Source organism: Lacerta agilis, chromosome 6, assembly GCF_009819535.1.
Source record: "Lacerta agilis isolate rLacAgi1 chromosome 6, rLacAgi1.pri, whole genome shotgun sequence".
Lineage (NCBI taxonomy): Eukaryota > Metazoa > Chordata > Lepidosauria > Squamata > Lacertidae > Lacerta > Lacerta agilis.
In genome coordinates, this window is record NC_046317.1 from 75,966,021 (window position 1) to 75,982,724 (window position 16,704).

Below are 16,704 nucleotides of genomic sequence, written 5' to 3' on the forward strand. Positions count from 1 at the left end.
GTGAAGCATGATGATTTTGTAATGTAATGTAATGTAATATATTTGGAATGTAAGAAGGGAAATTATCAAAGTTGCTACCTTCATACGTTTCTCTTCCTTCCTTCCTTTGATTTGTTTTCTGTTAGAGCCAGGTGGGAGAATTTCTGGGGGACAGTAACAAGTTTAACAAGGAGGTGATGTACGCCTACGTAGACCTGCTTGATTTCTGCGGAAAAGACTTTGTCTCTGCTTTACGCATATTTCTGGAAGGATTTCGGTTACCTGGTGAAGCTCAGAAGATTGACAGACTAATGGAAAAATTTGCTGCTAGATATATTGAATGCAACCAAGGGTAACTTGAAACCTATTGGACAAATCATAATAGAAATGAGTGCGTTTTTGAAAGCAGCGGTTGGGAGAAGATATGGTTTAGTAAGACTAGCCAGGTAGCCTTACTCATCCAGCTCATTATGCAAAAGCAATTTGTAGAATACCATGCGTAGAATACCATATTATTATTATTATTATTTAAAAAAGGATATGGCTGACATATTCTAAAAACAAAACCTTTCTGTAGCCAGACCATAGAATCGTAAGAAAATTAGGGAAGTGTATCTGTACCTAACTTTTAGCATCCTCAACACCTTGCTTTTATTATATATGAGAATTTCCCCCTGCCCCAATCAATTAGAACTTGGCAGCAACTTTGAAAGAAATCAACCGGAAGCCGAATTTGATGAATACTTCAGACAGGACCACCTTACATAGAATAAGGTCACTTGTTCCTGACATAGCTTAAGTCATGTATCCAGTAGGAATGTTTAAGGCTCTTTATTATTTACACACATACACTTACATCATGAACATTGTTTCAGCTCTAGTATAAAAATGATACTAAAAACAGTAGAAAAATATAGTAAATTTAAAGCATTTTCTCCGATTCCCACTCTCTTACTGGGAATTCTTGCAATAAGATAATTGAATATCTTAAAAACAAAGCATTTTTTCTCCATCCTCAAAACTCTAGGCCTAAAAATAAATTTAAAACTAATTGTTTCTTTTCCTCCTGCCTCGCCTCAAGGCACTCATCTTTTCCTGACTGACATTATTTCCAGTGTTTCAGAACAATCAAGGTCAGTGATCAAACAGGGCAAGGGTGCACAGAGAATGCTGAAACACAAAATTCAGAGACAGACAAACCATGTTCCTTGCTCTCATTTCTGTCAGGTCAGGACAATTACCATTTTTTTTTCTGATGAGAAACTGGTGAGGGGTACCACACCTGAATTATCTTCTTTCTTAAAAAGCCATTCGTACAATCAGTAATTGCCTGAATGGCACTGCAATTTGACCCTTGATCACTGGGGGAGGCATTGGATTTGGAAGAGCTCAGGAAGAATTTGGCTGCTGGTTCCCAGTGCTAGATATTCTGCAAGCATAGCTATTTTCCAGATGAACACAGTGAGAATTGTCCTGCTTGGCAGTTCCCTGTTGATATTTTGCCAAATTGTTATGGACTCCGAGGCAGTCTATAGTCACAGCTCAATGAACAGCGTCTACATTTCAGTAGGAAATGCTATAATAGAGTTTCTAATGGTGTTTTGCAAATGCACACATGAAGAGATGATAATAACAAGATCTAGGATTCTAAAAACCTGCTTTTCTTTTTTCCCCAGTCAAATTCTGTTTGCTAGTGCCGACACAGCTTACGTTCTAGCATATTCTATTATAATGTTGACAACAGACTTGCACAGTCCCCAGGTATGTGTGTATGTATATAATGAAACAGAATGGTTGCAAAGGGGCTTTCGCGTAACTCAAAACTTCTTTACCAGCTTTTGACTGTTTTGCCGTAACAGGTGAAGAATAAGATGACGAAAGAGCAATATATAAAAATGAATCGTGGGATCAATGACAGCAAAGACCTTCCAGAAGAGTATTTATCTACCATCTATGATGAAATAGAAGGGAAGAAAATTGCAATGAAGGACGCGAAAGAATATGCAATCACACCAAAATCTACTAAGCCAAGTATGATGTTTTGACCCCGAACCCTCAATAATCCTAGGCTTTTTGTTTAGTATGTTTTCATTGTTCAACTTGCTAACTTCCTGTTGTTGGCACAGAGGATACTTAGCATAACCAAGGCGGTATAGTGGACAGAGGATATTGACTAAAGAACTCTGGGTTCAGATCCTTGCTCTGTCATCATTTGGACCACTTTGGGCCAGTGTATCTTTTAGCCACAGCTGCCTCAGAAAGTTGTTGTGAGGGTGAAACAGTCTTAACTCATATGCTGCCAGTCTGGGCTTCTTGAAGGAGCAGCAGCTGGTTCCAGGTGTTGTGGAAACAAGAGGGAAATAGTCTGATGCTGGTCTGGCTGACCTTGCATTGGAGCAGGTGCTTTAGACTTAGCAGGCTTCCTTTCCTGCCCAAAATTCCCCTTCAAAAATTTTGGACTACAACTCACATCATCCCACCATGCCTATTGACCATCCTGACTGGGGCTGGTTGCAGTTGTTGTTCCAAACATCTGGAGCACACTAGGGTTGTTCCAGGCCTATGTTTCTGTGTTCGTTGAATGTTCAGCAGCACACCTCTTTACCTGACGGAGTTAGGTGGGAGATTGTTTCAAGCTGACATATAAAGTACTTTTATTTCATGCTGTCTGTAGAAGATTGAAATGAGATGAACAGCATGCTCCTGTACTTATCTACTCAGTAGTAAGTCCCGCTGAGTCCAAGAGAACTTGCTCCCAGGTACATGTGTGTAGGATTGCAGCCTAAAAGTCAAAGCATTGCCACAGGAAAGAAAAAGTACAGGAATGTAGCTGCTTAAAACAGATGATCTCTTCTTGATGCAAAGCTTAGTTGAGGAGGCTCAGATGAGGGGAATGAGATTCTTGCACATTGTGGCTTCCTCAGGAAAGCTTCACTGGCATGTTAAGCTGCCCATCCTGCTGGGTGAAGTGATTCCTAAGGGCTGGGCTTAAGAAAAGTGTAGTCACCGAGTGGCCACTCTTCCCACATCATCATCATCATCATTTTATTGGTATGCTGCCTTTCCACAGTTAAACCAGGGGTCCGTAAACTAAGGCTCGGGGGCCGGATGCGGCCCAATCGCCTTCTAAATGCGGCCCGCGGACGGTCTGGGAATCATCATGTTTTTACATGAGTAGAATGTGTGCTTTTATTTAAAATGCATCTCTGGGTTATTTGTGGGGCATAGGAATTCGTTCATTCCCCCCCCCCAAAATATAGTCCGCCCCCCCCCCACAAAGTCTGAGGGACAGTGGACTGGCCCCCTGCTGAAAAAGTTTGCTGACCCTTGGTTAAAACAATGCTCAAGGCGGCTTACAATATGAAAAGATTTACATAGTTACAAACATAGCAAAATAGTCATAAAAATCATACAGGCGCAGACGGTGTGACTCCTCGTTGCTTGAAAGTGTGTGCAGCACAATTGGCTCCGATCCTCACACAGATATTTAATCGTTCTTTGGAGTTGTGTAGAGTCCCTTCATGCTTTAAACATTCTGTCATCATTCCTGTACCTAAGAAGCCTTCCATCAGTGTGATGAACGATAATAGACCAGTTGCTTTAACATCTGTGGTAATGAAAGTATTTGAGAGACTAGTGCTGGCCTACTTGAAAGACGTTACTGATCCCTTGCTGGATCCTCTGCAATTTGCTTATCGAGCTAATAGGTCAGTAGATGATACAATCAACATGGCAGTGCACTACATCCTGCAACACCTGGATTCCTTGCGGACCTATGTACGAGTTCTGTTTGTGGACTTTAGCTCAGCTTTTAATACTATTGTACCATCTAAATTGTTTTCTAAATTAATTCATCTCAATTTACCTGCCCCTGTTTGCCGATGGATATACAGCTTTTTAACGGACAGGAGGCAGCAGGTGAGGTTGGGGAAAATTATATTGAGCAACAATACCATCAATATCGGTGCTCCCCAGGGGTGTGTCCTTTCCCCACTTCTTTTCTCTCTATACACAAATGAATGTACCTCAACTGATCCATCGGTTAAGATCTTGAAATTTGCTGATGACACAACAGTTATTGGGCTTATCCAGGAGGACGATGAATCTGTGTATAGGCGGGAAGTAGACCATCTTGTTTCGTGGTGCACCGAAAATAATTTGGTACTAAATATCCAAAAGACAGTAGAAATGGTAATTGATTTCAGAAGGCACTCTTCTGTTCTGCCACCACTTTCCATTCTTGGTAACATGGTTGTAATAGTAGAGTCCTTTAAGTTCCTGGGCTCCATAATTTCTTATAACTTAAATTGGTCAAGCAACATCAATAGTATTATTAAAAAGGTCCACCAGAGGCTGTATTTCCTGCGTCAACTAAGGAAATTTAAATTGTCCCAGGAAGTGTTGATTCAATTCTACAGAGGCATCATTGAAACTGTTCTCTGTAATTCTATAACAGCTTGGTACGGTACAGCCTCTAAGAGAGACAAGAAAAAGCTCCAACGAGCTGTAAGAATTGCAGAAAGGGTAATTGGTGTTAGCTTGCCTTCAATAGAGACAATTTATGCTACCCGAGTAAGGAAGAGAGCAGAGAGAATTGTAGCAGATCCTTTACATCCCGGTCATCATCTGCTTGATTTACTTCCATCTGGACGTCGCTACAGGACTTCATATACAAAATCGGCCAGGCACAAGAATAGTTTTTTCCCTTGTGCCATTAAATTGTTAAATTCGTAGTTGTATAGCTTAAGGGGAGGTAAAATATGGGTGGGGTTTCTTTACTTCTTTGTATTGTGAGAGGAACAGTGTCTGTATGTTTACATTGCAATGTAGCCGAAACAAATTCCAAGTATGTTGGAAAATGTACTTGGCCAATAATAAATTATTCCTATTCCTATTAAATAAATAAAACACATCAAAACTACATAACCAAACTGAACAATTGCCACATAAAAATTAAGATACAAAAAATTAGTATCAGTAACAGCAAAAACTCCCAACAAAACTTTCCCCAAAATACCCGATCAAGTGTCTCTGTTCCCTTGGGGATGTCTTTTTCTGCACCTCCTCCTCCCATCACGACTCAGATAAAGCAATAGTAACAGTAGTAACAGTAAAGCATATTACGTATGGCTGGGTCTAAGTGAACATTGGTAACAGTCCTCTGTTACCTCCTTCCAAAAGCTGTACTGGGAGCTGTGGCAGCAGAACAACAGACTGACAGCAACCGTTGCACACTCAAACACTGCAGGATTTCTTCACATTTACCCGAGGGAACAAAGCAATTGTGTCAGTTCTTTTCCCCACTTCTGCAACAGGGTAAAAAAGGTCAAAATGAAGCAGCACCAAAAGGCTTATTTTCTTGCTACAGCTGCTTGGGGCCAGCCAGAGTAACACAACTTGAATAGTGGGTCATTTGCCACTTCTAAAATGGCAGATAAGGTTGAATCAGCACTGGTAAACATCATGACTTCATCAAGGAGTAACACTATAATTGTTATAATGTTTAACTGAAACCGAGAGATTCTGAAGGAATGATACGTTCTGAGTGTGAAATGTATGATTTAGATTGGTCTTTTCTGGGAAGTGAAGCAGAAACATAATGAAAATGAAACTCACTTTATTATTACATCCTCAGTATTTAATACAGTGGTACCCCGGGTTACGTCCTTAATTCATTCCGGGTTACAGTACATAACCCGAAAAGGACGTTACCTGAATAATTCGTCGAAAAACCCGAAAAATGGCTTTTGCGCATGTGCAGACCGCAAACACACTTCTGCGCATGCGCGAATCGCGCATGCTTCGGGTTGCACTTCCGGGTTAGCGGAGTTCGTAACCCGAAAAGTACACAACTGTAAGTGTACATAACCTGAGATACGACTGTATATTCAATTATGCATGGATTTCTTAAGTTGCACATAATTTTTTTGGTGGATATGGGAAGAAGGATTTGTTTTTTAAAGATTACATACTCTTGATTTGTCTGGAATGTGATGTAGGTGTGCCAAAAGATATTTAATGCAGCTTTCTGGTGGGTTTGGGTTTTGTTTTTTTTAGATGTAGCCAGTGAGAAGCAGCGAAGGTTGTTGTACAACCTGGAGATGGAGCAAATGGCAAAGACAGCTAAAGCTCTAATGGAGGCAGTAAGCCATGCAAAGGCACCTTTTACTAGTGCAACTCACCTGGATCATGTCAGGCCCATGTTCAAAGTGAGTATGGAACAGAAGTCATGGAAACCAGAGGTCAGGCTTCCTAAGCATCCTTTTGTCTTGGGATCATATTTGCACAGCATTCATTTAAGAAACAGTGGGTTTGCGGGGGGCCGTGCAGTGATAGACTTAACATGTGTGAAATAATGGAGGGGAGAAGGTACAGTCAGAAGATAGTCAAGATTGTCAAAAATATTGTTATGTTCCTGGTCTATGTCACATGATGTACAACAGTTCCTTTTTGACATGAGTTATATTTACATTAAATAACTTTCTGGGGCAAAATACGTTTGGATTAAAAAAAAAGCCAAATTGACTAAAGCCTCCCCCTTCTTCCTCTCCCCATCCTTTTTTAAATAGCTTGTGTGGACTCCGTTACTGGCTGCTTATAGCGTGGGTCTTCAGAACTGTGATGACACTGAAGTTGCATCATTATGCTTGGAAGGAATACGCTGCGCCATCCGAATAGCCTGCATTTTTGGCATGCAGGTTGGTATAGAGTAGGCTTGCTGTATGTAGTAGGGGTGTGCAAAAAGAGTTGTATGAATCCTCAACCCAGGAACCGAAGCCTTCTGTCAGATTTGGGGCTTGTTTGAGCCAAAGCAAGATCTCTCCAAAATGCACACTGATCTAGAGATCTTCAGGGTGCCTCAGAGATTTTGATGTTTAGAAAACACTGCAGAATAGCCATCCTATTCCCTTTTTACCTGCTTTAAAAGATTATTCCATCCACAGAACTCTTTCTTGTCTGGAGCCGTATCCAAGTTAGTGACATGCCATCACTGAGTAACATACTACCTTCACTCCATGTGCTTATTTCATGAGATATATATTTTTAGCAGGAGTGGTGGGGGTGAGGAATGCAACATGCCTGCCTTTTACCATGGTTTATTTCTACTTCTGATTTTTTACTTTTTACATTTTAGCTTGAACGAGATGCTTATGTGCAGGCACTTGCCCGCTTTTCCTTGTTGACTGCCAGCTCCAGCATCACAGAAATGAAACAGAAAAACATAGATACAATTAAGACTCTCATTACAGTGGCCCACACTGATGGCAACTACCTTGGAAATTCCTGGCATGAGGTAAGAAAGCACGTGCGCCTTTGCTGTGCGCTGTCAATTTTGAAGAAGTGATCTGACTGATCTGCTGATACTGGTTCTACATATTCATGCATTTCTGTAGTCTCAGAATTGATGCAGAAAACCTCTCATTGCATTTATATGTGGAACCAATCCGAGTGGGGCTTGCATTTGGCACCAAATTTTAACGGTGCCAAATAAGAGTCCTGCTTTCCAAAGAGCAATTGGGACTGCATTCTGATATTCTAGATGGTTCCTTTGAAGCTGTGTCTTTCTCTGCCCCACACTTGACATAATATATGACGACGTGTATGGGGTGGGCATGACTTGGGGGAAACAGACTCGCTGGGCCTAATGAGACCTGTGATCTGGATGTTATCCACTGCTAAAGTACACAAAGCAGTTCTGTAAATGTGCCCTGCTTATTGCCAATCCTAGGAAAAGTGAATTTCAAGACAGCATCATCTTTTCTGGGATATGGGTGTTTGAGGTTCCTTGAGATATGCTTGTCAAAAGAAACCAAACATTTCTTTCTCCATAACTGCCTTCCACTTTTCAAAATGGCTTATCTGTTTCCTTAAAGTGCTAATTGGCTCTATCTGCTAGACAGAGTACCCACAATGAAGAATGAAATCCTCTCTACCTGCCCAACTATATATTAGGTGAATTGTAATTCCAAGGGTTTAACCTAGCTGGTCCTGAATTAGCATTGCAAATTTAATCCTGCCGCTCCATGACTTTATTGGGCCAATGTGCCAAAAGCTATATTTTGGGGAAGAAGTCTCAGTTTCAGCCCTTGGCATTTCCAATTAAAATGATTGGGTAGGAAATTCCTTTGGCTTGAGAACCCAAAGAGCTGCAGCCATCCATAGTAGACAGGAATTGGCTAAATGGACAACCTCGCCTGGATTGCATACACATGTCAGAACTGCAGTTTTTGAAGTGGAGCAGATTCCGCGGCCGGAGTGGAACATTGAGTGCATGCATAGCAATTCCTTAGCATTAGAAGTGAATGGGAATGTGTCTGACCATGTGGAGTGTGACATTTGCATTGGATGCATTTTCTTGGTTCTGCAATCTGCAGTTGCTGACTTCAGTACTGAAATGCGCATTTGTTTTCATTAGATCTTGAAATGTATCAGCCAGCTGGAATTAGCACAGCTCATAGGGACTGGAGTTAAAACACGCTACCTGTCTGGATCTGGGCGCGAAAGAGAAGGGAGCCTCAAAGGCTTCACATCTGGAGGAGAAGAGTTCATGGGTCTTGGACTAGGTGAGAAGATTAGCCTTGACTCTGTCTGTTCTCATGCCTGAGGAGCCAGGTTAATTAAATAAAGGCATTTGTCATCATAACAAATTACCTGTTCCTTGATTTTAGACTGCTTTAACCTTAAAGATCCTCTGTTTAAAGTAATTGATGACAGTGGCTCATTGAATTGTTGGTTTGGAAATAAGAAACAAGGGTAGATGATTAATCGTATATAGCTCATGCAGGGTGATATATTTATTCATGTTGTCATTTTGGGAACAGGAAATAAAGCTTTCCTTAACTATTGTATCACATACAATATTTTATAAGAGGACCATTTTCGTGGGTGAATTCTCAGACCGCTAGGTGCTGTTATTCTTTGAGCCTGTTCCTTTGATTTTACAGTCTACAATTCAATTGGTATTGGTAGTTCACTGATGGTAATATATTTCATGTTAGTTTTAACAATTATTGTTGGTTTCTTCCTAACTAGGTAACTTTGTTGGTGGAGGTGTTGATAGAAGGCAAATAGCCAGTATTCAGGAATCTGTGGGAGAAACCAGTTCGCAAAGTGTGGTGGTGGCAGTAGACAGGTATTACAGCGACCTTTTTTCTTTTTCTTCTTAAAGAAATATTGAAGGTTACTATCACTATTATCACAACAGGCTGTGGTACAGGCTTTTAGATACAAACCATAAGTTTCCTGGTCTCTGATGTAGAGTAGTTAAAGATACCAAAGAAAGGGATTGAATGGGAATCAGAAGTTGGGACCTAAGAGCAGAGAAATTGTCTTTGCAGTTGTTGGATGCCCCTGTCCTGCCCCTCTTAAAAACAACATGTCACATTTTGCCCTAAATATAAACAACCTTTCCATAATTAGTTTGGAGTTGCATGAAGTGAAGACTTTCCTATTGTAAATATTGGTGTGTGGTATTTACACATATACACATACTTTTAAATTCTATCAATGCTTAATTAGTTTTAATTATTGTTTCTTCTATGCTTTTAGCAGTTCTTATTTGTTTCTGTATGTTGCCTTGAGCCCCATCAGGAAAAACAGTGTTCTTCCTTCTGGGATCACATAAATTTACAATAATATGTAATGGGCTTTTCCTAATGTTCTGTGTCTTGAGAATTAACTCTATATCTCAATTTATCCCACAGAATATTTACAGGTTCAACTAGACTGGATGGAAATGCAATAGGTATGTATGTTGGGGGGGGGGGAATGTCCTAAGGCAAATAATAATTGCTTTGTACCATTTCAGGCTTATTGACATGTTTGGTCTCAAAATTTTCAGTGGACTTCGTTCGGTGGTTGTGTGCTGTTTCCATGGATGAGTTAGCTTCCCCTCATCATCCACGCATGTTCAGCTTGCAGAAGATTGTTGAGATCTCCTATTACAACATGAACAGAATTAGGCTGCAGTGGTCCAGGATATGGCATGTCATTGGAGATCATTTTAATAAGGTATTTCAGCATTTGAAACCTATTTCCCCTTCTGGTTCTAACACCAAGGTTAGCATGCACACAACTGCTTCATTTCGAGACCCATCAAATTTACATGGCAATCTCTGATGGCATAAAATGAAATATAGACTTGTGTTGAACAAGATGGACTTGGAATCCACTCTGCCCACACTACTAGGTAGAAAAATATTGATGGCAGGTCCTATATAAAGCTTGACTGGCAAAACTGCAACTTGGGCAAAATTACAGACCATTTTTAGCATAGACACCAATTTCTGTTGGACATTACTTATTTCTCAGCCAGAGCTCATGAGTTACACACCTTTGGAATTTGGATGATCCCAAATATGGAATTGAATAGTGTTATGAAAATGTGTTAAGCCTGTAAGAAGAAACAAAAAGTTCTTAAGACGTTGAAAGCCCTTAAGGGTGTGGTTGGGCTTCCTATTGTCAGGCATGGACAGTTAGCTTTCTCCCTTACTGCTCCTTGTCAGCTCAAACAGGCTTGGTGCCATACTGAGTCTGCATTTCTTTTTTCCCTTCTTTTTAAAATATGTAGCCTTTTATATTACTGTGTGTCTTTCCTTAATGATTGGCTTGTCATAATTGTGCTCAAAGTTTCTGGATTTATGTCTTGATCATAAACAAAATTACATAGAAACAAACACTACTCTGATTGATGATATTTACTGCCAAGCTAATTTTGGTACTCTGCAAAGATTTGTGACTGATTTATTTTGAGAATACCTTGATCGGGGTGGGCAGCCTGTTTCTCCTCATGGGCAATCTTTAGGGAGCACATGCCAGCTATGGGCAGAGGCAAAAGGGATTGGGGCAATGGGCATGAGTTACACCTTTTCATAGTGGGTTGCATTCCATCCTGGCAAAAGTACTCAAGGAGGGCCTAGAGCAGGGCCACTGAGTAGGGATGGTTTGTGAAGGAGAGGTTGCCTGGGAAGTGTGGCATAGCCTAGGAAGAGTTCCAGTGGCTGAATAGAGAGACCCAGCGGGCTTGAGGTTCCCCAGTCCTGCCCCAGACTGTCATGCCAGTCATTGTTCTATGGACCAATCAGGTTGCAAGGCTGTATTTGTATAGTCCAATTTTCACTGGATATACACTTCTTCTGAGAGAATGCCCGTTTCTCTTTTTAATAGGTTGGTTGCAATCCTAACGAAGACGTGGCCATCTTTGCGGTTGATTCATTGAGACAGCTGTCAATGAAGTTCCTTGAGAAGGGAGAGTTAGCCAACTTCCGATTTCAGAAAGACTTTCTGAGGCCATTTGAGCATATCATGAAGAAAAACAGGTTCGTCCTTTAACTTGAAATGTAAATGTGTTATTTTATGCCAGTGCAGATTCCTCTGGTGTCATCATACACGATACCACAAATAAGTCAGTAATTATTTTTTTATTTTTCTTCAGGTCTCCTACAATTCGAGATATGGTAATACGCTGCATTGCTCAGATGGTAAATTCTCAAGCTGCTAATATTCGCTCAGGGTGGAAAAATATCTTCGCAGTATTTCATCAAGCAGCGTCTGATCATGATGGGAATATTGTGGAGCTGGCGTTCCAGTCAACAGGACATATAGTTAGTAAGTAAATTTTAGCAAGACTAATGTGCCAAATGATGATGGTGGAGACCAACCTCAAAATTTTGAAACAATGACTTGTTTCCTGTTCTCACATGTGCTTCAAATAATATTTCTCCCTCTCTTTACCTTCTAGAAAATGCTGGGTGGGGGGGGTGCTCCTTGATTTTGCTTTTAAGCAAAACACATTTTAAGAAGGGATTGAAAAGCTCCTTATGAGAACAGAGAATCCAGCAGCCCACAGCTTTGAAATTTCTACAGCTGTAGGCTCACTGAAAGCATTGTATGATGTAGTTGTGTCAAACAAGTTCACTTTCAGAAACTGCCTACATTGTGTGACACCAGCTCTGGTACAGCGAGGCTTGCTATAAATCTCTGCTTACCCTTAGGTGAAATCCCTGTTTTGCCAACAGGTTTGTATGGGTTCCTGGGCTCTGCTGGATGGCTGTCCTCCCTTTTAAGACTGATTGGATTAGCAGGGGAAAGTTGCTGACAAAAGAAGTCACCTGCAATTGCAATAAATTTCAACATACCTACTTACCTTGCTGGACCACCATAAATAATAGCTGCTGGACTTTGTGATGGGCTGTAACTCATGCAAGTTGTGCAGGCCTGGTGCAATGGTCACCTCCTAGAATTGCAACCAAGTTGACTTCTTACAATCAGTATTTATTAGGTAGAAGGGCAAATGTTTGTATCACAATGTAACTCCAAGCCCTGTTGACCTGGTCTGCTTATGTACTTGTGTACCAACTGTATCCTAAAGCAGAGCAGAAATACAAAAGTAGTGATTTGTTTTTATTTCACATTTCCCTCCACAGCCAATATTTTTCAACAGCATTTTCCTGCAGCAATAGATTCATTCCAGGATGCCGTAAAATGTTTATCAGAGTTTGCCTGTAATGCTGCCTTTCCAGACACCAGTATGGAAGCAATTAGACTTATTCGTTATTGTGCAAAATACGTTTCAGAAAGACCTCAGGTACTTTCTTCCCCTCATTTGTATTTCTGTGCTTTTTCAGAGGCTCAAAAATATTTTCAGTATGTCTACATTCCTCATTCCCTAAAGACCATTAGGCAACAAGGCAATGCAACCCTATTCCAGCAAGCCGTGTGGATATGCTAACTGCTTTTTTATGACCACTGTTTGCTTCTTTTTTAATTGTTTTGCGCTATTGGATTTTATTGATTTTACAAACTCTTTCAATTTTGTAGTTGTTGTTTTTTTACAAAAAAGAAACATGAAAGCCACCTTAGACAATTTGTATCAAATGATTTTATAAATGATTTTAGTAATCAAAACAAATATATTATACCACAGGCCTGCTTTAAATTAAGCCTGCACTGGTTATTATTGGGTAGCACCTTCTTAAATCATACTCAGAATAACATTATGATTGACTTCAGCCCATTGATTTTAACAGACCTACTCTGACTGAGAATGATTTCGTTGGATGGCACCCATTATATTTCAGCAACTCTCTCTATCAAATCTTAGTTCCTTCCTCCTCCCACATCTCAAATTAAATATGAATGGGGAATCTCTACCATTTTTGCCTAGTGGCTTGGGCAGAAAAAGTGTCTCACTAGGAGAGATATTAATTTGTTGTGAGGTTACGAAGCGATTTGCTTGTGTGTGAAACATTTTTAAAGTGTGTTTTGTCTTGCAACTTTTCTTTGCATTTCTCCGTTCTTTAGCAAGACCTGATTGAGTGGCTTAAGTGTTTGTACTGAACTGCCAGCTCTTGTCTGTTCACAGGTTTTGAGAGAGTACACAAGTGACGACATGAACGTGGCCCCTGGGGACAGAGTTTGGGTTAGAGGCTGGTTCCCCATTTTATTTGAACTTTCTTGTATCATCAATCGATGCAAGCTAGATGTACGGACAAGGTAATGATACATCATCCTTTTTTTGGTTCTGCCCAGTTTTCAATGTTTTTCCCTGTTAACTTGTGTTGTCTTATTACTGCTTTCCCCCCATGTTGCAGAGGCCTAACGGTTATGTTTGAAATCATGAAGAGCTATGGCCATACCTTTGAACAACACTGGTGGCAAGATCTGTTTCGAATTGTGTTTAGGATATTTGATAACATGAAGCTTCCAGAGCAGCAGACAGAGGTATTGGAAGCCATTTTATAGAAGCAAACAATATTAAAAACAGAAATTGAAGTCAAACTTTGATCTAGTGGGATGTTATTATTCCTTTTTAGTGGGGGCAGGGTGGGGATTGGAGATGTAGAGCTTGAGGCTTTTCTATCTGAGGTAGCATGCTACAAGGGCATTGGTTTATGTTCCATGTTGTCCTTGTGCCTTGCCCAAGTTGAGCAAGAACGTTGGGCCATTCTGTGCTTCAGTAGGCAGTCTAGTTCTTGCTGTGCACAGTACATGGTGCTTCTTGGGATGGCATAAACAAAAAAATGGCAAGTTAATATCCTTAGGAGCTTGCAGTCTTACATTTTTGCAATGGGAAAGGGGGAACACATGAAGGCAGCCTTTAAATTTATAAGCTTTATTGTGCTTTTCAGTATTCAGTCAGAACTTTTCCCAGTTAGTAGTATTTTCAAAAAAATAATAATACAAGACCTGCTTTTTCTCTTGACAGAAATCTGAATGGATGACTACGACGTGTAATCATGCACTTTATGCAATCTGTGATGTATTCACTCAGTTCTATGAAGCTTTGAATGAGATTCTTCTTGCTGACATATTTGCACAGTTACACTGGTGTGTAAAACAAGGTAGCTTATTTACATACATGTCACTTTATTCTATGGATGGATGAATTGGTCAAATTCTCTCAGTTTCTGATTTTTCAGATCTTCTAAATTCAGTTTGCCCCACTTAAGCATCAGCTTGCAGTTTTTTTAGAAGTCAGCAAGAAAATTTTACCTAGTAAAATTCATTTTTGTTTCTTGTTTTTTAAAATATTTTTATTAATTTTACATATAATCACAATACGTAACATCGTATCCTCTTATTAAGTCTCTTGGCTCAACAGAGCCTAAATGACTTCCCTCCCTCCTGCCAAATGGTTTACAAAATTAAATTTTACTTTTTTGCATTTCACTTCCTTTCTTATTCTTGTTATCATTACATAAGATATTAAATTACTCAACCTGAATAGGTAACTAGTTCATCTTATAAATAAAATTCATCTTACAAAGTAAAATTCATTTTTGTATGCTGTTTCCATTAGTTGATGCATTTTTGTTCACACTTTCCCCTGATTTTGGGTTGGAGAACGGCATTGTAGAAATTGGACAAGTGGGAATCTTGAAGGCTAGCTGCATTACAGTTCATTTATTGGTTCAGAGAGTATGAATTGGGTAATTTGCATTAACAGACAAGCCAGATTAATTTATTCCCGCATCTTGACTTTATACTGAATTAATAACCTTGGGGCAAGGTCTTAGCTTAGTTTGGATAATATTCTGTTTGTGCTTTTGATAGAAATGTGTTGAAACAGTGATTGGTGATTTGGCTTTTACTTAACTTTTACTGGTTGTCCTACCTGAAAGGTCTTCATCAGAAGCCTCCATCCTTTCAGTCATTTGGCAGATGTGCAACTCAAAATACTAGATCACATTAAACGTGTTCTGTGTGTGCTTCTAAACAATCTTTGGAATATTAGTAAGGCAGCTGAGTAATTTCTGCTAGAGTCATCATTCCAAACACCACTTCTATATCTTTTGGAGCCAAGTTCAGATAGCATTGTATTGTATATTCCCACTGCTCAGCATTGGGCTTTGTTTTTGCATTTGCAACGAAAAGCGGGCAAGAATAGCTTTTTAGGTACCACCTGTTTAATTCCTCCCATTGTGCCTGAGATGCTGATCAAACCTCTTAACAGGCTTGATTTGAAACAAAGGTAATTGGAGTTTCCCCCTTTCTGCCCATTGACTTTGTACATGTCTGTCTGCCTATGGACGATCATGCTGTGTTCTTTGTGAGACAATGGGGATTAGCATTCCTAGTCGTACAGAAATCCTTTTCTCTTTTGACTGAGGCTACATATTGCCCTGGTGCAAATGTAATAGTGGTTTCCTGCAGGTGAGGTGCCAACCTTGGAATAGTGCATTCTGTCCCTTTCCTCCTTTTACTGGAGTGATCTCCCCCTCATTTTCTGTCATTAGTCATTATATTCAACTTATCTATGTGTCCTGAACCGCAGGCCCTGCGTTAATGCAATCATGGTTAATTCTAATCATGTTTCCTAAAACAAAATTTACCAGGCGTTAAAACTATGGTTTAAAATAGCCTTCAAGCTTTTGTTTTTAAGAGTCATGATTAATGTTAACCATGGTTTTACATCACTGCATATAGGAGGGAATCATGAGTGGGGAGGAAATATTCTGGAGAGGAGAGGATAAGAAAGGAATACAATATACATATAATGTTACATTTGCTCCATCTCATTGTCTCATTTTGCAGTGTTGCCTTGACTTCCCAGTAAGAATAAGCGCTAAACGACTGCAAGTCATTCTTGTTAGGTGGTTTATAAATACCATTGATCTCTGACACTGTGTGTCTATAGTCACCGTGAATGTTCTTTAATTTTGCTTAAATGAGGATTGTTATTTTTTCAAAAAGTTGGTTCTTCATTTTCTGCAGATAATGAACAGCTGGCTCGATCGGGTACCAACTGCCTAGAAAGCCTGGTAATATTAAATGGGCAGAAATTCAGTCATGAAGTCTGGGACCAAACCTGCAATTGTATGCTAGAGATCTTCAAAACTACAATTCCTCATGTGTGAGTATAATTCTAAATGCAGAATATGTAAAGTGGTTTCAAATTAGGTTACATTTCAGATCATTTTTTTTCCTTTGAAGCTTGCTGACATGGAGACCAGCAGGAATGGAAGATGATTCATCTGAAAAGCACTTGGTAAGTGCTCTGATTACTCATTCCTTAGCTGAAAAAAATGTGTGCAAAATGATGTATGTGACAGCTTCATGTTTATAGACATTTAATATGGAAACAGAAGTTTTCTACAAGAACAATCATTAGACTCATATTTATTAACAAATAAAAGTATTAGTAGCAGCAATATGTATCTTTGGGTGTGTTTTGAACTATAATTATAATTATTATTAATTTATTATCATTATTAAATATTTTAT

At 39.6% G+C, this 16,704-nt stretch overlaps 1 protein-coding gene across 3 annotated transcripts in view; it reads left to right on the forward strand.

Annotated features, from left to right (window-relative positions):
• Positions 1–16,704, forward strand: part of ARFGEF2 (ADP ribosylation factor guanine nucleotide exchange factor 2) — a 48,121-nt gene that overhangs the window by 24,405 nt on the left and 7,012 nt on the right. For 2 of the 3 annotated variants that reach the window (XM_033153502.1, XM_033153503.1), the window contains 18 exons: positions 126–331; positions 1,656–1,740; positions 1,839–2,010; positions 6,037–6,188; positions 6,549–6,677; positions 7,115–7,273; positions 8,396–8,543; positions 9,013–9,112; positions 9,684–9,724; positions 9,821–9,990; positions 11,146–11,297; positions 11,414–11,586; positions 12,405–12,565; positions 13,343–13,473; positions 13,572–13,701; positions 14,186–14,321; positions 16,195–16,333; positions 16,414–16,468. In XM_033153502.1, the coding sequence (XP_033009393.1) occupies positions 126–331; positions 1,656–1,740; positions 1,839–2,010; positions 6,037–6,188; positions 6,549–6,677; positions 7,115–7,273; positions 8,396–8,543; positions 9,013–9,112; positions 9,684–9,724; positions 9,821–9,990; positions 11,146–11,297; positions 11,414–11,586; positions 12,405–12,565; positions 13,343–13,473; positions 13,572–13,701; positions 14,186–14,321; positions 16,195–16,333; positions 16,414–16,468 (2,439 nt within the window). Of the gene's footprint in view, positions 1–125; positions 332–1,655; positions 1,741–1,838; positions 2,011–6,036; positions 6,189–6,548; positions 6,678–7,114; positions 7,274–8,395; positions 8,544–9,012; positions 9,113–9,683; positions 9,725–9,820; positions 9,991–11,145; positions 11,298–11,413; positions 11,587–12,404; positions 12,566–13,342; positions 13,474–13,571; positions 13,702–14,185; positions 14,322–16,194; positions 16,334–16,413; positions 16,469–16,704 lie in introns of those variants that run through there. The other variant, XM_033153504.1, reaches the window with a different exon arrangement.